The sequence below is a fragment of the Bombina bombina genome, chromosome 4, assembly GCF_027579735.1.
Source record: "Bombina bombina isolate aBomBom1 chromosome 4, aBomBom1.pri, whole genome shotgun sequence".
Lineage (NCBI taxonomy): Eukaryota > Metazoa > Chordata > Amphibia > Anura > Bombinatoridae > Bombina > Bombina bombina.
This window is the reverse complement of record NC_069502.1, coordinates 768,421,843-768,444,801: the sequence shown is the minus strand read 5'-3', so window position 1 is coordinate 768,444,801 and position 22,959 is coordinate 768,421,843. Positions and strand designations below refer to the sequence as shown.

Genomic DNA, 22,959 nt, shown 5'->3' with positions numbered 1-22,959 from the left:
TCGGGTAAAACTCCGCCTCAGAGAATTACAGCTCATTCTACTAGGTCAGTTTCTACTTCCTGGGCGTTTAGGAATGAAGCTTCGGTTGACCAGATCTGCAAAGCAGCAACTTGGTCCTCTTTGCATACTTTTACTAAATTCTACCATTTTGATGTATTTTCTTCTTCTGAAGCAGTTTTTGGTAGAAAAGTACTTCAGGCAGCGGTTTCAGTTTGAATCTTCTGCTTATGTTTTTCGTTAAACTTTATTTTGGGTGTGGATTATTTTCAGCAGGAATTGGCTGTCTTTATTTTATCCCTCCCTCTCTAGTGACTCTTGTGTGGAAAGATCCACATCTTGGGTAGTCATTATCCCATACGTCACTAGCTCATGGACTCTTGCTAATTACATGAAAGAAAACATAATTTATGTAAGAACTTACCTGATAAATTCATTTCTTTCATATTAGCAAGAGTCCATGAGGCCCGCCCTTTTTTGTGGTGGTTATGATTTTGTATAAAGCACAATTATTCCAATTCCTTATTTTATATGCTTTCGCACTTTTTTATCACCCCACTTCTTGGCTATTCGTTAAACTGAATTGTGGGTGTGGTGAGGGGTGTATTTATAGGCATTTTGAGGTTTGGGAAACTTTGCCCCTCCTGGTAGGAATGTATATCCCATACGTCACTAGCTCATGGACTCTTGCTAATATGAAAGAAATGAATTTATCAGGTAAGTTCTTACATAAATTATGTTTTTTTGCTATAAATGTCCTGTAAAGGTTAATTTAGCCCTTTGCTCTTAAGGTGCAATAATTTTTGGCCACATTAAACATGTGTATTTATTCAGATTGCGTTATTTAGCATTTTAAAGCAGTTTTAGAAAAATTGTACGCTTTTTTATTTTTTAAAGGCGCAGTAAATTTTTTGAAAAATCAATAAATAGAGTGTTTAACGACTATTGTGGTTATTGCTAGTCTGTTCAACATGTCTGACATTGAGGATACTATTTGCTCTATGTGTTTAGAAGCCATTGTGGAACCCCCACTTACTTTGTGTGCCTCTTGTACTGAAAAGGCCTTACAATGTAAAAAGCATATTTTAGGTAAAGAAAGTGTGCCTAAGGATGATTCTCAGTCTGAAGAGAATCAGGATATGCCATCCAATTCTCCCCAAGTGTCACAACCTTTAACGCCAACACAAGCGACGCCAAGTACCTCTAGTGCGTCTAATTCTTTTTCTCTGCAGGAGATGGCTGCAGTTATGTCAACTACCCTTACAGAGGTATTATCTAAATTACCTGTGTTACAGGGTAAACGCAGTAGGTTAGGAGGTATTAATGTGAATACTGAGTCCTCTGATGCTTTATTAGCTATTTCCGATGTACCCTCACAGTGCTCTGAGTTGGGGGTTAGGGAATTGCTGTCTGAGGGAGAACTTTCAGACCCAGGAAATACGTTACCTCAGACAGATTCGGACGTTATGTCCTTTAAATTTAAGCTTGAACACCTCCGCATGTTACTTAAGGAGGTTTTAGCGACTCTGGATGATTGTGACCCTATTGTGATACCACCAGAGAAATTGTGTAAGATGGACAAATATCTAGAGGTGCCTACTTACACTGATGTTTTTCCGGTTCTTAAAATAATTTCGGAAATTGTAAAAAAGGAATGGGATAGATCAGGTATACCGTTCTCTCCCCTCCTAATTTTAAGAAAATATTTCCCATATCAGACACCATTTGGGACTCGTGGCAAATGGTCCCTAAGGTGGAGGGAGCTATATCTACCCTGGCTAAGCATACAACTATACCTATTGAGGACAGTTGTGCTTTCAAAGACCCTATGGATAAAAAATTAGATGGTCTTCTAAAGAAATTATTTATTCATCAGGGTTTCCTTTTATAACCTACGGCTTGCATTGTTCCTGTAACTACTGCAGCAGCTTTTTGGTTTGATGCTCTAGAAGAGTCTCTGAAGGTTGAGACTCCATTAGATGACATCTTGGATAGAATTAAGGCTCTCAAGCTAGCTAGGGCTCAAATCTTGGTCTGCTAATGTGTCGTCAAAATCTATGATTTTAGCTATTCCTTTTAAAGGTAAGACCCTATTCGGGCCTGAATTGAAGGAAACCATTTCTGACATTACTGGAGGTTAAGGCTGTTAAAATGAGGTGTAAACAAAATAATTTTCGTTCCTTTCGAAATTATAAAGGAGGACCCTCTGCTTCTTCTTCCTCCACAAAGCAGGAAGGGAATTTTGCTCAATCTAAGTCAGTCTGGAGACCCAACCAGACTTGGAATAAAGGTAAACAATCCAAGAAGCCCGCTGCTGCTACCAAGACAGCATGAAGGGGCGGCCCCCGATCCGGGACCGGATCTAGTAGGGGGCAGACTTTCTTTCTTTGCTCAGGCTTGGGCAAGAGATGTTCAGGACCCCTGGGCGCTGGAAATCGTGACCCGCGGGTATCAACTGGAATTCAAGGATTTTCTCCTAAGAGGGAGATTTCATCTTTCAGAATTATCTGTAGACCAGATAAAAAGAGAGGCGTTCTTACGCTTTGTAAAAGACCTCTCTACCATGGGAGTAATTTGTCCCGTTCCAAAGCCGGAACAGGGACAGGGGTTTTACTCAAATCTTTTTGTGGTTCCCAAAAAAGAGGGAACTTTCAGACCCATTTTAGATCTCAAGTGTCTAAACAAGTTTCTCAGAGTCCCATCGTTCAAGATGGAGACTATACGAACAATCTTAACAATGATCCAGGAGGGTCAATATATGACTACCGTGGACTTGAAGGATGCATACCTTCATATCCCTATCCACAAGGATCATCATCAGTTCCTAAGGTTTGCCTTCCTGGACAAACATTATCAGTTCGTGGCTCTTCCCTTCGGGTTGGCCACAGCACCCAGAATCTTCACAAAGGTTCTAGGGTCTCTTCTAGCGGTTCTCAGACCGCGGGGCATAGCAGTGGCACTTATTCTGATTCTTATCCTTATTCTGATTCAGGCGTCAACTTATCAATTGACAAAATCTCACACGGACATATTATTGTCTTTCCTGAGAACTCACGGTTGGAAAGTGAACATAGAAACGAGTTAATTAGTTCCACGGACAAGGGTTCCCTTCTTGGGGACTCTTATAGACTCGGTAGACATGAAAATATTTCTGACGGAGGTCAGAAAAATAAAGATTCTAAATTCTTGCCGAGCTTTTCAGTCCATTCATCGGCTATCAGTGGCTCAGTGCATGGAGGTCATTGGATTAATGGTAGCGGCAATGGATATAATTCCGTTTGCCCGCTTTCATCTCCGACCACTGCAGCTGTGCATGCTCGGACAGTGAAATGGGGACTATTCAAATTTATCTCCTCAGATAAATCTGGATCAAGAGACCAGAGACACTCTTCTTTGGTGGTTGTCGCCGGATCATCTGTCCCAGGGGACATGTTTCCGCAGACCCTCGTGGGTGATAGTGACAACGGACGCCAGTCTTCTGGGCTGGGGTGCAGTCTGGAATTCCCTGAAGGCTCAGGGTGTTTGAACTCAGGTGGAATCTCTACTTCTAATCAATATCCTGGAACTGAGAGCAATATTCAATGCGCGTCAGGCATGGCCTCAGTTGGCTTCGGCAAAATTCATCAGATTCCAGTCGGACAACATCACAACTGTGGAATATATCAATCATCAGGGGGGAATGTTCCTTGGCGATGATAGAAGTATCCAAGATAATCCGATGGGCAGAGGCCCACTCTTGTTATCTATCGGCAATCTACATCCCAGGAGTAGAAAACTGGGAAGCGGATTTTCTAAGTCGGCAAACTTTTCATCCGGGGGAGTGGGAACTCCATCCGGAGGTGTTTGCTTCATTGATTCATCAATGGGGCAGACTGGAAATGGATTTGATGGCATCTCGCCAGAATGCCAAGCTTCCACGTTACGGATCCAGGTCGAGGGATCCACAGGCCGAACTGATAGATGCCCTGGCAGTGCCTTGGTCGTTCAGCCTAGCTTATGTGTTTCCACTGTTTCCTCTCCTTCCACGCGTGATTGCTCGAATCAAACAGGAGAGAGCTTCAGTGATCCTGATAGCACCTGCGTGGCCATGCAGGACTTGGTATGCGGATCTAGTGGACATGTCCTCTCTGCCACCGTGGAAACTTCCTTTGAGACAGAACCTTCTCATTCAAGGACCTTTCCAACATCCAAATCTAATTTCTCTGCAGCTGACTGCTTGGAGATTGAACGCTTGATTCTATCTAAGCGAGGATTCTCTGATTCGGTCATCGATACTTTGATACAGGCTCGAAAGCCTGTCACTAGAAAAATCTATCATAAGATATGGCGTAAATATCTTTATTGGTGTGAATACAAGGGTTACTCATGGAGTAAAATTAGGATTCCCAGGATTCTGTCTTTTCTCCAAGAAGGATTGGAGAAAGGGTTATCAGCAAGTTCCTTAAAGGGACAAATTTCTGCTTTGTCAATTTTGCTTCACAAACGTTTGGCAGATGTGTGAGATGTTCAGTCTTTTTTTTCAGGCTCTAACTAGAATTAAGCCTGTATTTAGACAAATTACTCCTCCCTGGAGTTTGAATTTAGTTCTTCGAGTTCTTCAAGGGGTTCCGTTTGAATCCATGCATTCCATAGATATTAAATTGTTATCTTGGAAAGTTCTGTTTTTAGTTGCTATTTCTTCTGCTCGAAGAGTTTCTGAGCTTTCAGCGTTACAATGTGATTCACCTTATCTTATCTTTCATTCTGATAAGGTGGTTTTACGTACCAAACTTGGATTTCTTCCTAAGGTTGTTTCAAATAAGAATATTAAAGGGACAGTCTAGTATAAATTAAACTTTCATTATTCAGATAGGACTGTTAATTTTAATCAACTTTCCAATTTACTTTTATAATCAAATTTGCTTTTTTCTCTTGGTTTTCTTAGTTTAAACTAAACATAGGTAGGCTCATATGCAAATTTCTAAGCCTTTGAGGGCTGCCTCTTATCACATGCTTTTTAAATCTCTTTTCAACTCAAAGAGACAGAAAGTACACATGGGCCATATAGAGAACATTGTGTTCAGGCACAGGGGGTTATTTAAGATTTAGCACAACACAATGCTAAATGCAAGACAATAGATAATAAACAGTCACAGTCATGTGATCAGGGGGCTGGAAGAAGGTTCCTAGATACAAGGTAATCACAGAGGTGAAAAGTATATTAATATAACTGTGTTGGTTATGCAAAACTGGGGAATGAGTAATAAAGGGATTATCTATCTTTTAAAACAATAACAATTATATGGTAGACTGTCCCTTTAATCAGGAAATTGTTGTTCCTTCCTTGTGGCCTAATTCTTCTTCTAAGAAGGAGCGTCTGTTACATAACCTGGACGTGGTCCGTGCTTTGAAGTTTTACTTGCAGGCGACTAAGGATTTCCGTCAATCATCTTCATTATTTATTGTTTATTCTGGAAAGCGTAGGGGTCAGAAAGCTACGGCTACCTCTCTTTCTTTTTGGCTGAGGAGTATCATCCGCCTGGCATATGAGACTGCTGGACAGCAGCCTCCTGAAAGAATTACGGCTCATTCTACTAGGGCTGTGGCTTCCACATGGGCCTTTAAAAGCGATGCTTCTGTTGAACAGATTTGTAAGGCTGCGACTTGGTCGTCCCTTCATACTTTTTCCAAATTTTACAAATTTGATACTTTTGCTTCTTCTGAGGCTGTTTTTGGGAGGAAAGTTCTTCAAGCAGTGGTGCCTTCCGTTTAGGTCTCTGTCTTGTCCCTCCCTTTCATCCGTGTCCTGTAGCTTTGGTATTGTATCCCACAAGTAATAATACAGTGCTATTTGTGCCTTCTGGGCTCTTACAGTCGCCCAGCAAACTGCTCCACGGTGTACTGCCAGCTCCTCTGGGGTGACTTGACACTGTATCGACCAGTGTGTATAACTTGTGGCATGCACAGAACGCACCACTCTTCTAAGTAGCAGGAATGGCTATTGCTTCACCTCCGCTAGCTGGACTGAGGGAAACAGAGGACTGTGTGACGTCAATAGACAAATAGCGCAGACCTGCTGTTTTAGAGGTCCGCAGTTACAGAGCTTTATTGCGCCAGAGGAGCTGGCAGTACACCGTGGAGCAGTTTGCTGGGCGACTGTAAGAGCCCAGAAGGTACAAATAGCACTGTATTAGTGCTTTGGATTCTGCAAGTACGGGATTTTGGAGTGGGGAATTCACTGACATCATTGACCCTGCACTATTGTGGCGCCTTCTTTCTTTGTTATATCTTTGAATCTACAGGATTGTACTCCAACTACTTTCTGAAGAAGCAGCCTGCCACAGTTTTTTCGCTACCCTCTACTGGGACCCAAAAGTACACTTCTCTGAATGTGGGAATATCTCTTTTTCTTGGAACAAGGACATTTCTTCAAAACTGATAAGTGCTAATTGCATTCACTAACTGAAGTGTTTCCTTAATAATATTTTTGTACTTTGTATTTTATTTATATACATTTTTACTTATTTGTTTGCACTGATATGACACTTTTTAGGTGATACATTTGTGTTTCAAACACTAAACACTTGATATAATTATCAATATACCACGTTTAGCATAACATAGGCGCTTCCAATTTAACATATTTATGTGATGTATATTTATCCCACAAGTAAGGATGAAATCCGTGGACTCGTCGTATCTTGTAGAAGAAAAGGAAATTTATGCTTACCTGATAAATTGATTTCTTCTACGATACGACGTGTCCACGGCCCTCCCTGTCATTTTTACGACAGATTATATTTTGTTTTATTTTTAAAACTTCAGTCACCTCTGCACCTTTTAGCTTTTCCTTTCTCTTCCTAAACCTTTGGTCGAATGACTGGGGGTGGAGGGGGAAGGGAGGAGCTATATATACAGCTCTGCTGTGGTGCTCTTTGCCACTTCCTGTTAGCAGGAGGATAATATCCCACAAGTAAGGATGAAATCCGTGGACTCGTCGTATCGTAGAAGAAATCAATTTATCAGGTAAGCATACATTTACTTTTTGCCTTTCATGATTCAGATAGAGCATACGATTTAAACAACTTTCTAATTTATGTTATGATTTTTTCTTCTTCATTCTTTTGGTATCTTTTGTTAAAAAGCAGGGACGGCCCATTTCTGGAGTGCTATATGGCAGCAGTTTTGCAAGAATGTTATCCATTTGCAAGAGCACTAGAGGGAAGCACTATTTTCTACCATGTAGTGCTCTAGATGCCTACCTAGGTATCTCTTCAACACAGAATATCATAGAAACGGAGCAAATTTGATAACAGAAATAAACTGGAAACTTTTTTTTAAAATGGTATCCTCTGTCTGAATCACAAAAGAAAATGTATGGGGTTTATATCCTTTTAATACATTTTTTTTCTTGTACTATATATGTTACAGCACTACTAGCTCCTCTCATCTTTATTATATCTCCTCCTCCTCCTCACAGTGGCCAGCTGTCCTGCTTTTTTTTATGATAGTACTTTATTAAATTTTTATAATAAAACATAACAGAAACATCAAAAAGAAATATACATCATAACAAGTATCATGACTAGGGTGACCATATTGCTGCTTTAAACAGGGACACATATGAAAAATACATATGTCAGGGTTCTTATACAAAACATTTCTTTAAAGGGCCATAATACCTAAATGTTGAAACACTTGAAAGTGATGCAGCATAGCTGTAAAAAGCTGACTAGAAAATATCTCCTGAACATCTCTATGTAAAAAAGAAAGATATTTTACCTCAAAAGTTCCTCAGTAGCCACATCCCATTGTAAAGGACTTCTAAGCAGCATATCAATATGTCTGTCCTGGGACAGCTGAAAGAATGAGCCTCGTGCACTCTCATATTATTTCCCTATTCAGATTAGGGAAGTTTACAATGAAATCTCATGAGAGTTAAGTCAAATCTCATGATATCAGATAACAGTAAAAGAGTTCATGACCTCAGCAATGCTGATGCTGATTGGCTGCTGTTCATTTCTTCATTTTTTTTTTTTTTTTTTACCTGCAGCAGGGCAGCAGCTGAGCATAACTTTTTACACAGAACTTACTCTGCTGAGCTGAGGAAATTGCGAGGTAAAACATCTTCCTTTTTTTACATAGAGATGCTCAGGTGATATTTTCCTGTCAGCTTTTTACAGTTATACTGCATCAGTTTCAAGGGATTTAGCATATGAGTATTATGTCCCTTTAAACAGGCCTGAAAACAACCCTGACATGTGCATTTTTCATGTGTCCCTTTTTAAAGCAACAATATGGTCACCCTAATCATGACAGTTATGCGAATATGATACAGTACAAAAGTAATAAAGTGCTTTTGTTCACTCATATTTTGTTACAGGCTAACAATGTTATCATTCTTTTGCAAGTAACTATAAAGTTATAAACCTTTGACATATGAAATATAAATACATCCCAAACTCGCACCAACATTTTTTTTGGCATTCAGCTCCTATTAGCGGCCCTTTGTTTGGCTTCAATGTACATAATGCATGGTTCCCAAACATCTAGATCTGTCCTGCTTTTTGATTGACAGACTGAACAAATAAAAACCCGATGGAGAATGGAGTGTACCGTTTTCACTGCTTTTGGTGCAAAATGAATCAAACATTTGTAAACTTTAGCTCAATGATTATCAACGAGGATTTCATGACACCCAGGTGTGACACAGACAGCGTTCAGTTGACAGGGCTGAAGAGATTTACAGATGGCTAAAAATTCAAATCACTCATATTAAGCATAAAGTTTGAATCTTGAAATTTTGGTAGTGATGATATATAGTCTTATATTGCTTATATATTCTACTTCACAGAATGTTAATATTGGCATCTTTGGATTACGTTAATTAATTTTTTGGAGCATTACAAACATAAAATATAAATCAAATAAAACACAGTTTCATTATTACATAACATAAGTGTCTGAATAAAATGAATGTGTTAGATCATACATTTTCCTGTATTTCTCTTGTTAAGTGTGTTCAGTCCACGGGTCATCCATTACTTATGGGATATATTCTCCTTCCCAACAGGAAGTTGCAAGAGGATCACCCAAGCAGAGCTGCTATATAGCTCCACCCCTCACATGTCATATCCAGTCATTCTCTTGCAAGTCTCAACAAAGGAGGTTGTGAGAGGAGATAGGAGTAACATTCTTCAATCAAAAGTTTATTATTTTAAAATAGCACCGGAGTGTGCTGTTTGTTCTCTCAGGCAGTATTTAGAAGAAGAATCTGCCTGCATTTTTTCTATGATCTTAGCAGACGTAACTAAGATCCACTGGCTGTTCTCGCACATTCTGAGGAGTGGGGTAACTTCAGAGAAGGGAATAGCATGTGGGGTCCCCCGCAAATGAGGTATGTGCAGTAAAATATGACGTAAGTACAGCCTTTAATGCAGTAGTAGCGACTGGTATCAGGCTGATAAATGTATGCGCAGTTGAGTTATTTTCTAGGGACTAGAATTTAACTTTAAATACTGTTAGTACTGAAATAAATGTATGAGCCTTAACTGCAGTAGAAGCGACTGGTAGCAGGCTTAGTGATAACTTTGCATAACACTGGAAAGTTGTTTTTTAAAACGTTTACTGGCATGTTATTCGTTTTGTGAGGTACTTTGGTGATAAATCTTTTTGGGCATGATTTTTTTCCACATGGCTAACTTATATTTCTGCATAGACACCGTTATATCAGGTCTCCCACTGTTGTGATATGAGTGGGAGGGACCTTTTTTTAGCGCCTTGTTGTGCAGTTAAAATTCTAGCACAGTCTTCCTGCTTCTTCCTTTTTGATCCAGGACGTCTCCAGAGAGCTCAGGGGTCTTCAAAATTCATTTTTGAGGGAGGTAATCAGTCACAGCAGACCTGTGACAGTGTGTTTGACTGTGAGAAAAGCGTTAAATCTTAAATTGATTATCCGTTTTGGGTATTGAGGGGTTAATCATCCTTTTGCTAATGGGTGCAATCCTCTGCTAATTTCATACATTTACTGTTTAAAATTGGTTGCTATAACCGTATTAGTTCATTGTTATTTCAACTGTGACAGTTTTTTTGTGTTTTTAAAAGCGCTGCAGCGTTTTTTATATTGAAAGAAATTTCCAAGCTTGATAGCTTCATTGCTAGTCTGTTTAAACATGTCTGACACAGATGAATCTGCTTGCTCATTATGTTTAAAGGCCAATGTGGAGCCCAATAGAAATATGTGTACCAATTGTATTGATGTTACTTTAAATAAAAGTCTGTCTTTACCGGTAAAGAAATTATCACCAGACAACGAGGGGGAAGTTATGCCGCCTAACTCTCCTCACGTGTCAGTACCTTCGCCTCCCGCTCAGGAGGTGCGTGAGATTGTGGCGCCAAGCACATCAAGGCACTTACAAATCACTTTACAAGATATGGCTAATGTTATGAAAGAAGTATTATCTAATTTGCCTGAGTTAAGAGGCAAGCGCGATAACTCTGGGTTAAGGACAGAGCGCGCTGATGATATGAGGGCCATGTCTTGACACTGCGTCACAATTTGCAGAACATGAGGACGGAGAGCTTCATTCTGTGGGTGACGGATCTGATCCAGGGAGACCGGATTCAGAAATATCAAATTTTAAATTTAAGCTTGAGAACCTCCGTGTATTACTAGGGGAGGTATTAGCGGCTCTGAATGATTGCGACACGGTTGCAATCCCAGAGAAATTATGTAGGCTGGATAAATACTATGCGGTACCGGTGTGTACTGAAGTTTTTCCTATACCTAAAAAGCTTACAGAGATTATTAACAAGGAGTGGGATAAACCCGGTGTGCCTTTTTCCCCTCCTCCGATATTTAGAAAAATGTTCCCAATAGACGCCACCACACGAGACTTATGGCAGACGGTCCCTAAGGTGGAGGGAGCAGTTTCTACTTTAGCCAAGCGTACCACTAATCCGGTGGAGGATAGTTGTGCTTTCTCAGATCCAATGGATAAAAAATTAGAAGGTTACCTTAAGAAAATGTTTGTTCAACAAGGTTTTATATTACATCCCCTTGCATGCATTGCGCCCGTCACTGCTGCAGCGGCTTTCTGGTTTGAGTCTCTGGAAGAGGCTATTCGCACAGCACCATTGGATGAGACTTTGAACAAGCTTAAAGCCCTTAAGCTAGCTAATGCATTTGTTTCGGATGCCGTTGTGCATTTAACCAAACTAACGGCTAAGAACTCCGGATTCGCCATTCAGGCGCGCAGAGCGCTATGGCTTAAATCCTGGTCAGCAGATGTAACTTCTAAATCTAAATTGCTTAATATTCCTTTCAAAGGGCAAACCTTATTCGGGCCCGGCTTAAAGGAGATTATTGCTGACATTACTGGAGGTAAGGGTCACACCCTTCCTCAGGACAGGGCCAAATCAAAGGCCAAACAGTCTAGTTTTCGTGCCTTTCGTAATTTCAAGGCAGGAGCAGCATCAACTTCCTCCACTCCAAAACAGGAAGGAACTGCTGCTCGTTACAGACAGGGTTGGAAAAGCAACCAGTCCTGGAACAAGGGCAAGCAGGTCAGAAAGCCTACTTCTGCCCCTAAGACAGCATGAAGAGAGGGCCCCCTATCCGGAAACGGATCTAGTGGGGGGCAGACTTTCTCTCTTCGCCCAGGCTTGGGCAAGAGATGTCCAGGATCCCTGGGCGTTGGAGATTATATCTCAGGGATACCTTCTGGACTTCAAAGCTTCTCCTCCACAAGGGAGATTTCATCTTTCAAGGTTATCAGCAAACCAAATAAAGAAAGAGGCTTTTCTTCCTGGAACAAGGGCAATCCCAGAGAAATTATGTAGGCTGGATAAATACTATGCGGTACCGGTGTGTACTGAAGTTTTTCCTATACCTAAAAAGCTTACAGAGATTATTAACAAGGAGTGGGATAAACCCGGTGTGCCTTTTTCCCCTCCTCCGATATTTAGAAAAATGTTCCCAATAGATGCCACCACACGAGACTTATGGCAGACGGTCCCTAAGGTGGAGGGAGCAGTTTCTACTTTAGCCAAGCGTACCACTAATCCGGTGGAGGATAGTTGTGCTTTCTCAGATCCAATGGATAAAAAATTAGAAGGTTACCTTAAGAAAATGTTTGTTCAACAAGGTTTTATATTACATCCCCTTGCATGCATTGCGCCCGTCACTGCTGCAGCGGCTTTCTGGTTTGAGTCTCTGGAAGAGGCTATTCGCACAGCACCATTGGATGAGACTTTGAACAAGCTTAAAGCCCTTAAGCTAGCTAATGCATTTGTTTCGGATGCCGTTGTGCATTTAACCAAACTAACGGCTAAGAACTCCGGATTCGCCATTCAGGCGCGCAGATCGCTATGGCTTAAATCCTGGTCAGCAGATGTAACTTCTAAATCTAAATTGCTTAATATTCCTTTCAAAGGGCAAACCTTATTCGGGCCCGGCTTAAAGGAGATTATTGCTGACATTACTGGAGGTAAGGGTCACACCCTTCCTCAGGACAGGGCCAAATCAAAGGCCAAACAGTCTAGTTTTCGTGCCTTTCGTAATTTCAAGGCAGGAGCAGCATCAACTTCCTCTGCTCCAAAACAGGAAGGAACTGCTGCTCGTTACAGACAGGGTTGGAAAAGCAACCAGTCCTGGAACAAGGGCAAGCAGGCCAGAAAGCCTACTTCTGCCCCTAAGACAGCATGAAGAGAGGGCCCCCTATCCGGAAACGGATCTAGTGGGGGGCAGACTTTCTCTCTTCGCCCAGGCTTGGGCAAGAGATGTCCAGGATCCCTGGGCGTTGGAGATTATATCTCAGGGATACCTTCTGGACTTCAAAGCTTCTCCTCCACAAGGGAGATTTCATCTTTCAAGGTTATCAGCAAACCAAATAAAGAAAGAGGCTTTTCTTCACTGTGTACAAGACCTCCTAGTAATGGGGGTGATCCACCCAGTTCCGCGGACGGAACAAGGGCAAGGATTTTACTCAAATCTGTTTGTGGTTCCCAAGAAAGAGGGATCCTTCAGACCAATCTTGGACCTAAAAATCTTAAACAAATTCCTAAGAGTTCCATCATTCAAAATGGAGACTATTCGAACCATCCTACCCATGATCCAAGAGGGTCAGTATATGACCACAGTGGACTTAAAGGATGCCTACCTTCACATACCGATTCACAAAGATCATTATCGGTACCTAAGGTTTGCCTTTCTAGACAGGCATTACCAGTTTGTAGCTCTTCCCTTCGGGTTAGCTACGGCCCCGAGAATTTTTACAAAGGTTCTGGGCTCGCTTCTGGCGGTACTAAGACCGCGAGGCATAGCGGTGGCTCCGTACTTAGACGACATTCTGATACAAGCGTCAAGTTTTCAAAATGCAAAGTCTCATACAGAGATAGTTCTAGCATTTCTGAGGTCGCATGGGTGGAAAGTGAACATGGAAAAGAGTTCTCTGTTACCACTCACAAGGGTTCCCTTTCTAGGGACTCTTATAGATTCTGTAGAGATGAAGATTTACCTGACGGAGTCCAGGTTATCAAAAATCCTAAATGCTTGCCGTGTCCTTCATTCCATTCCAAGCCCATCAGTAGCTCAGTGCATGGAAGTAATCGGCTTAATGGTCGCGGCAATGGACATAGTGCCATTTGCGCGCCTGCATCTCAGACCGCTGCAATTATGCATGCTGAGTCAGTGGAATGGGGATTACTCAGATCTGTCCCCTTTACTAAATGTGGACCAGGAGGCCAGAGATTCTCTTCTCTGGTGGTTGTCTCGGATTCATCTGTCCAAGGGAATGACTTTTCGCAGACCAGATTGGACGATTGTAACAACAGATGCCAGCCTTCTAGGCTGGGGCGCAGTCTGGAATTCCCTGAAGGCTCAGGGATCATGGACTCAGGAGGAGAAACTCCTTCCAATAAACATTCTGGAATTAAGAGCGATATTCAATGCTCTTCTAGCTTGGCCTCAGTTAGCAACACTGAGGTTCATCAGATTTCAGTCAGACAACATCACGACTGTGGCTTACATCAATCATCAAGGGGGAACCAGGAGTTCCCTAGCGATGTTAGAAGTCTCAAAGATAATTCGCTGGGCAGAGTCACACTCTTGCCATCTGTCAGCGATCTACATCCCAGGCGTTGAGAACTGGGAGGCGGACTTTCTAAGCCGCCAGATCTTTCACCCGGGGGAGTGGCAACTTCACCCGGAGGTATTTGCTCAACTGATTCTTTGTTGGGGCGAACCGGAACTGGATCTCATGGCTTCTCGCCAGAACGCCAAGCTTCCTTGTTACGGATCCAGGTCCAGGGACCCGGGAGCGGTGCTGGTAGATGCACTAGCAGCCCCTTGGGTTTTCAACATGGCTTATGTGTTCCCACCGTTTCCGTTGCTGCCTCGTCTGATTGCCAGGATCAAACAGGAGAGAGCATCTGTGATTCTGATAGCGCCTGCGTGGCCACGCAGGACCTGGTATGCAGACCTAGTGGACATGTCGTCTTGTCCACCATGGTCTCTGCCTCTGAGGCAGGACCTTCTACTTCAGGGTCCTTTCAACCATCCAAGCCTAATTTCTCTGAGGCTGACTGCATGGAGATTGAACGCTTGATTCTATCAAAGCGTGGTTTCTCGGAGTCGGTTATTGATACATTGATACAGGCTCGGAAACCGGTTACCAGAAAAATTTACCATAAGATATGGCGTAAATATTTACATTGGTGTGAATCCAAGAGTTACTCATGGAGTAAGGTTAGGATTCCTAGGATATTGTCTTTTCTACAAGAGGGTTTAGAAAAGGGTTTATCCGCTAGTTCGTTAAAGGGACAGATTTCTGCTCTGTCTATTCTTTTTCAGAGAACCCAGACGTCCAGGCTTTTTGTCAGGCTTTGGCTAGGATTAAGTCTGTGTTTAAAACTGTTGCTCCCCCGTGGAGCTTAAACTTGGTTCTTAAAGTTCTTCAGGGTGTTCCGTTTGAACCCCTTCATTCCATTGATATTAAGCTTTTATCTTGGAAAGTTCTGTTTTGTTTTTTTTTCCAAATAATTTTTTTATTGAGGCAATATGGCAAGCAAAAATACAAATTCAAACAGAATCATCATGGCAACATGCCCATTTGACGAACATCAGGAATTACATGGTGGATTAAACAAGCATGTCTTCACAGCTGAACTAGGTATATTTTCTAGCCATGGATATTTCCTCATTTTACATAAGTGCATTTTTAATAGGACAAATAATACAAATTAAAACAACTAGCTTAGTGTAAGCCTATTTTTATTAACCAATTCGTAACATCTGCAGGCTTATAATTGTCCTTGATATATTCAACAAAACTTAAAACTTAATAACATGACACTTGAAAATGATCAGATAAAAGGAAGCTTATATATTTTTTGTCACAAAACCCCCTCAAGATATTCAGGAACATGGATGAAGCATACCTCAATTGACAGGGTATGGCCTGTCTTAGACCACATGTGGTGGGAAGTAAGTGGAGGTACATGTAGGGGTTATAGCTACACGGGCCCTTGAAGGTCCCTTTAAATATAGAAATGTTCTCTTATGTATTATATATAGGACATTTAAGAGCTATAATCTTAAATACATGTTTTGTCGTAAGAAGTCTTATGGGGTATGAGATAATATTTTGTGACAAATATCCTGGGCATCCCCTACAACCATTAACTAACCCATATTATGTATTTAACTCCTATTATAACCTTATGTTAACATAATACTCTGCATCGCATCAAACCGCATGTTTAGTACGATAGAAATGTTAAACAGTCATGCATCCATACACTTGCGCACACCCACACATATATTCTTACAAACATATAACCTAGCATACAAAGCAACAAGTAGAGGCATTTATAAAACTAACATCATTTGCAAAACTAAACCCATGCGCAGAGTAAATAAATAAGAATTGAACCTGGAGCAGATATAGGTTCCATTCAAATCCATATATATAGCTGAGGCCAGTATTTTGGGTACTATGTGTCTGATAGGAACAGGATCCCCATAACCCCGAAGATATATGTGCATGCAATAAGGAATACACTGGACTATAGCCCACCGGGCACAACATCTGCTATATAATAACACGAAAATATCAATATACCCTTTAGGTTACTCTAGGCCTGTGTAAGGCCTCAATTTTGCAAAACAGGAAAGAATTAAATACATTTCTAACTTTCTCAGATAGGAACTAATAATGTTACTAAAACTAATAGGCTCATTAACTCTTCGGTAGCCCTACACTTAATATCTACTCACCCTGGGCGACCAGCAGTAACAAATATGCGGCCTAGCTACTACCCACCCGTAGGCAGCTATTTACAAAGCCTAGGAGGCACTATAGTATGATCGCAGCATCATCAACTTATAATTACCTGCCATAACGTCAACAGGGAAAACTAGTTCTGTCCCATTCTCAGGGAGTGACATTCACGCCTTGTTTAGGATATACGGCAACCCAAAAACTAGAAAAGACTATAGGTGTGGCTATGTTTATGCAGCATATGTAGGATATTTGAATGGCCGAATAGGAGTGCTAATTATTCCCACAGATGCAATATCTATAGGGGTTGAACATTATAGACTAGATCTCCTGTCAAATTTCTCTATAGTCTGGAGCCCCCACGTTAAGGTATGTTAGAAGGTTCGAAGAGCACAACATACATCGCTAACTCCGCTCTCTTTGACATGCTATAATACATAAGCCCACCCATGTCTGCCATCCCGGCCGCTGACGGCAGAGAGGCGGCTGTGAGGCATGCCAGGGAGTGCTATACGTCTGGAAATAACACATTATTGGTTAGTTCGCCCCCTAACCCTCATCTATAGTATTCAGTATTTAAACATATACTCTATCTGTTTATCAAATAACGTCATCTCTTAAGGGGCATATCCAATAGAATGTACAAGCAATAATTTCTAGGACAGCATAATATTTCATAAGAAAAAGTCAGCCATACCCTACACGTCCTCCCAGACCTTACAGTGAAAAAACAAAGTACCCAGACAGTAGATGATTTTGCATTAATAAAACAATTGTATGGCACCAGAGTTGCGATCAACGTGAGAGGCTTCTATCCGCAGCAAGGATCTAAGGGTGACTGAAGTAGGACCAGGTACACCCACAAACCCCTTCCATAAGTCACCAAGCAAGCTTATCATTAAATTGTGCAGTTATAACATGTAATATGGTATATTACAGCCCCGCTACAGATCAGCAAGTCATATAGGGCTATTACTGCAATGTTGCTCTAACAAACCCATCTACAGAGTCTGGAGAGCCCAGTAACTGCCGCTGGGCCACAGTCAAAATGTCCAGGTTTCTTACCCGACCCCAGTTCTCAGACCCGCTAGCTGATAGAGGGCCTCGGGACCCAAGGAATTTTCAGGTGCTCGACCAACCTGAACCGACACTGGGATCGAGTCACCTCCTGCTGTCTCAAGATAGCGAGCATCTGAGGGATGCGTAGGCGTTTGCAAAACCGCCTCGCTGTACTCAGCAAATTCACCCTGAGCTTTCCCAGTATGGCACACAAGAGCCGGTTGCTCAGCCTCGGAGGTTAGAGATTTCTCCATAATCGTGGGCATAGGGCAGGTCGCCGCACACTCATCCAAATCTAGGTTAGGGGAGGCATCTTGTACCCATGCTTGGCGTGTCTCCATACTCTTCACTTCCGTTTCAGGGTTCACCAAGTCTGAGCACCATACTTCTGCCTCAAAAACTGTATTCCTCCAGTTGTCGCCATGTTGCGTAGCAGGAGCTAGTATGATGCGATCTATCCTCTCGCCAATCTTCCTTTCTTGATCCGCTAGCAAAGCCTGTATGAAAGTAAGGAGCTCCTCCATAATAATAGAATAAAGAGAGTGAAGCGTCTTGTTATTCACTCGAGACCCCGGCTCCCCGGGGGGGGGAGGGTGTTGGAGGCTATCCCACACTGGGCCGCCAAAGCCTGCAACGTTCCGGTCCAGGAAGTTCAGGATATTATAGATAATTATATTTTCATGTCCAGCACACTCTCAGCTTTCATCTACAATAAAATATCTTGCTGGATGGCTAATGTGAGATACACGGCGGAATGTATATCTTTATTGCTGAGCTCCCAGAATAATCGCCATCTTGGGCCATAGCCCGGACACGCCCCCGAAAGTTCTGTTTTTGATGGCTATTTCCTCGGCTCGGAGAGTCTCTGAGTTATCTGCCTTACATTGTGACTCTCCTTATCTGATTTTTCATTCAGACAAGGTAGTTTTGCGTACTAAACCTGGGTTTTTACCTAAGGTTGTTTCTAATAGGAATATCAATCAGGAGATTGTTGTTCCATCATTATGTCCTAACCCTTCTTCAAAGAAGGAACGTCTTTTGCATAATCTGGACGTAGTCCGTACCCTGAAGTTCTACTTACAGGCAACTAAGGATTTTCGGCAAACTTCTTCTCTGTTTGTCGTTTATTCTGGACAGAGGAGAGGTCAAAAGGCTTCGGCCACCTCTCTCTCTTTTTGGCTTCGTAGCATAATACGTTTAGCCTATGAGACTGCTGGACAGCAGCCCCCTGAAAGAATTACAGCTCATTCCACTAGAGCTGTGGCTTCCACCTGGGCCTTTAAGAATGAGGCCTCTGTTGAACAGATTTGCAAGGCTGCAACTTGGTCTTCACTTCATACCTTTTCAAAATTTTACAAATTTGACACTTTTGCTTCTTCGGAGGCTGTTTTTGGGAGAAAGGTTCTACAGGCAGTGGTTCCTTCTGTTTAAAGTTCCTGCCTTGTCCCTCCCATCATCCGTGTACTTTAGCTTTGGTATTGGTATCCCATAAGTAATGGATGACCCGTGGACTGAACACACTTAACAAGAGAAAACATAATTTATGCTTACCTGATAAATTTATTTCTCTTGCAGTGTGTTCAGTCCACGGCCCGCCCTGTCTTTTTTTGAGGCAGTTCTAAATTTTAATTAAAACTCCAGTCACCACTGCACCCTATAGTTTCTCATTTCTCGTCTTGTTTCGGTCGAATGACTGGATATGACATGTGAGGGGTGGAGCTATATAGCAGCTCTGCTTGGGTGATCCTCTTGCAACTTCCTGTTGGGAAGGAGAATATATCCCATAAGTAATGGATGACCCGTGGACTGAACACACTACAAGAGAAATAAATTTATCAGGTAAGCATAAATTATGTTTTATTTTCTTTTGTAAATTTAAAGGGACATTAAACCCAACATTTTTCTTTCATAATTTAGACAGAGAATAAAATTTTAAACAACATTCCAATTTACTTTTATTATCTAATTTGCTTCATTCTTTAGATATCCTTAGTTAAAGAAATAGCAATGCACACGGGTGAGCCAATCACATGAGGCATCTATGTGCAGCCACCAATCAGAAGCTACTGAGTCTATCTGGATATGCTTTTCAGGAAAAAATATCAAGAGAATGATGCAAATTAGATAATAGACGTAAATTAGAAAGTTGTTTAAAATGGTATTCTCTATCTGAATCATGAAAGAAAAAAAATTGGGTTTAATGTCCCTTTAAAGGGCCATTATAGGCAAAAAATTACACATTCTAATCCGTTTGAGCATGTCATTTTAAGACTATCGACCCTGCACTACTGCATGTTTAACCCCAGCAACGGGGATAAACACACAGTAGAAATATTTCTCGGGACTTGCAGAGCACTGCTGGTCTTAAGCAGATTGCACCACTGATCCAATAAGCAGTGCTAGTTGCATGACTCTTTGCAGGGGTTTAACACAGTAGTCTAGGGTTGATAGTCTTAAAATGATGGATTAGCGCACGTCATTTTGCCTATGACTTTTTTTAAAAAAACAAGAATTATAACCTCTCTAGTATGAAATTGTAAGATCCTTGTGGGTAAACCAAATCTATATGTTTTATATGTTTATTTAATTTTAATTACAGATCATACACCAGATTGTTGATATGGCCAACTCGAAGACAGGCGTTTTTAACATTTTGATATCGTATTGTTGTGAATCATGGACAAATCGCTCAAAAACCTCTGTCACAAAGGACTCATTGCTTAATGCAAATAATTATATTGACATCATCATAGAGGCATGCATATTTGGAACTGTGTTTAGACGGGATCAAAGGTAAATAATGAGTGCAAAGTTTATATTTCTCCAACATTGGTGTGTCCGGTCCACGTCGTCATCCTTACTTGTGGGGATATTCTCTTCCCCAACAGGAAATGGCAAAGAGTCCCAGCAAAGCTGGTCACATGATCCCTCCTAGGCTCCGCCCACCCCAGTCATTCTCTTTGCCGTTGCACAGGCAACATCTCCACGGAGATGGTTAAGAGTTTTTTTGGTGTTTAAATGTAGTTTTTATTCTTCTATCAAGTGTTTGTTATTTTAAAATAGTGCTGGTATGTACTATTTACTCTGAAACAGAAAAAGGATGAAGATTTCTGTTTGTAAGAGGAAGATGATTTTAGCAGACAGTTACTAAAATCGATTGCTGTTTCCACACAGGACTGTTGAGATGAAGTAACTTCAGTTGGGGGAAACAGTTAGCAGACCTTTCTGCTTAAGGTATGACTAGCCATATTTCTAACAAGACCATGTAATGCTGGAAGGCTGTCATTTCCCCTCATGGGGACCGGTAAGCCATTTTCTTAGTTAAACATAAAAGAATAAAGGGATTCAAAAAGGGCTTAAAAAACTGGTAGACATTTTTCTGGGCTAAAACGATTGCTTTACTAGGCATATTATGCAGATTCTAACTAATAATGGTTATTATAATCTTGGGGATTGTTTAGAAAAACGGCAGGCACTGTGTTGGACACCTTTTTCAGATGGGGGCCTTTTCTAGTTATAGACAGAGCCTCATTTTCGCGCCACTAATGCGCAGTTGTTTTTGGAGAGCAAGGCATGCAGATGCATGTGTGAGGAGCTAAGAATCACTGAAAAAGCTTGTAGAAGGCATCATTTGGTATCGTATTCCCCTCTGGGCTTGGTTGGGTCTCAGCAAAGCATATAGCTGGGACTGTATAGGGGTTAAATGTAAAAACGGCTCCGGTTCCGTTATTTTAAGGGTTAAAGCTCTGAAATTTGGTGTGCAATACTTTTAATGCTTTAAAACACTGTGGTGAAATTTTGGTGAATTTTGAACAATTCCTTCATACTTTTTCACATATTCAGTAATAAAGTGTTTTCAGTTTGAAATTTAAAGTGACAGTAACGGTTTTATTTTAAAACGTTTTTTGTGCTTTGTTGACAAGTTTTAAGCCTGTTTAACATGTCTGTACCATCAAATAAGCTATGTTCTATATGTATGAACGCCAATGTGTCTCTTTAAATTTATGTGATAATTGTGCCATAGTGTCCAAACAAAGTAAGGACAGTAATGCCACAGATAATGATATTACCCAAGATGATTCCTCAAATGAGGGGAGTAAACATGATACTACATCATCCCCTACTGTGTCTACACCAGTTATGCCCACACAGGAGGCCCCTAGTACATCTAGTGCGCCAATACTTATTACCATGCAACAATTAACGGCTGTAATGGATAACTCTATAGCAAATCTTTTATCCAAAATGCCTACTTATCAGAGAAAGCGCGATTGCTCTGTTTTAAACACTGAAGAGCAAGAGGACGCTGATGATAATTGTTCTGTCATACCCTCACACCAATCTGAAGGGGCCATGAGGGAGGTTTTGTCTGAGGGAGAAATTTCAGATTCAGGAAAGATTTCTCATCAAGCTGAACCTGATGTTGTGACATTTAAATTTAAATTAGAACATCTCCGCGCACTGCTTAAGGAGGTATTATCTACTCTGGATGATTGTGACAATTTGGTCATTCCAGAGAAGTTATGTAAGATGGCCAAGTTCCTAGAGGTTCCGGTGCCCCCCGACGCTTTTCCTATACCCAAGCGGGTGGCGGACATAGTAAATAAAGAGTGGGAAAGGCCCGGCATACCTTTTGTCCCCCCCCTATATTTAAGAAATTATTTCCTATAGTCGACCCCAGAAAGGACTTATGGCAGACAGTCCCCAAGGTCGAGGGGGCGGTTTCTACTCTAAACAAACGCACTACTATTCCTATCGAAGATAGTTGTGCTTTCAAAGATCCTATGGATAAAAAATTAGAGGGTTTGCTTAAAAAGATTTTTGTTCAGCAAGGTTACCTTCTACAACCAATTTCATGCATTGTTCCTGTCACTACGGCAGCGTGTTTCTGGTTCGAGGAACTAGAAAAGTCGCTCAATAAAGAATCTTCGTATGAGGAGGTTATGGACAGAGTTCAAGCACTTAAATTGGCTAACTCTTTTATTTTAGATGCCGCTTTGCAATTAGCTAGATTAGCGGCGAAAAATTCAGGGTTTGCTATCGTGGCGCGCAGAGCGCTTTGGCTAAAGTCTTGGTCAGCGGATGTGTCTTCCAAGACAAAATTGCTTAACATTCCTTTCAAGGGTAAAACATTATTTGGACCTGATTTGAAAGAGATTATTTCAGACATCACTGGGGGAAAGGGCCACGCCCTCCCACAGGATAGGTCTTTTAAGGCTAAAAATAAGCCTAATTTTCGTCCCTTTCGCAGAAACGGACCAGCCTCTAATTCTACATCCTCTAAGCAAGAGGGTAATACTTCACAACCCAAACCAGCCTGGAAACCAATGCAAGGCTGGAACAAGGGTAAGCAGGCCAAGAAGCCTGCCACTGCTACCAAAACAGCATGAAGGGATAGCCCCCGATCCGGGACCGGATCTGGTGGGGGGCAGACTTTCTCTCTTTGCTCAGGCTTGGGCAAGAGATGTTCAGGATCCTTGGGCGCTAGAAATAGTTTCTCAAGGTTATCTCCTGGAATTCAAGGAACTACCCCCAAGGGGAAGGTTCCACAGGTCTCAATTATCTTCAAACCAAATAAAAAGACAGGCATTCTTACATTGTGTAGAAGACCTGTTAAAGATGGGAGTGATTCATCCAGTTCCAA

At 41.5% G+C, this 22,959-nt stretch overlaps 1 protein-coding gene across 1 annotated transcript in view; it reads left to right on the top strand.

The window, feature by feature from the left end:
- Positions 1–22,959, top strand: part of TARBP1 (TAR (HIV-1) RNA binding protein 1) — a 454,905-nt gene that overhangs the window by 161,679 nt on the left and 270,267 nt on the right. The window contains exon 18 of the mRNA XM_053711098.1: positions 19,915–20,108. Within this exon, the coding sequence (XP_053567073.1) occupies positions 19,915–20,108 (194 nt within the window). The remainder of the gene's footprint in view (positions 1–19,914; positions 20,109–22,959) is intronic.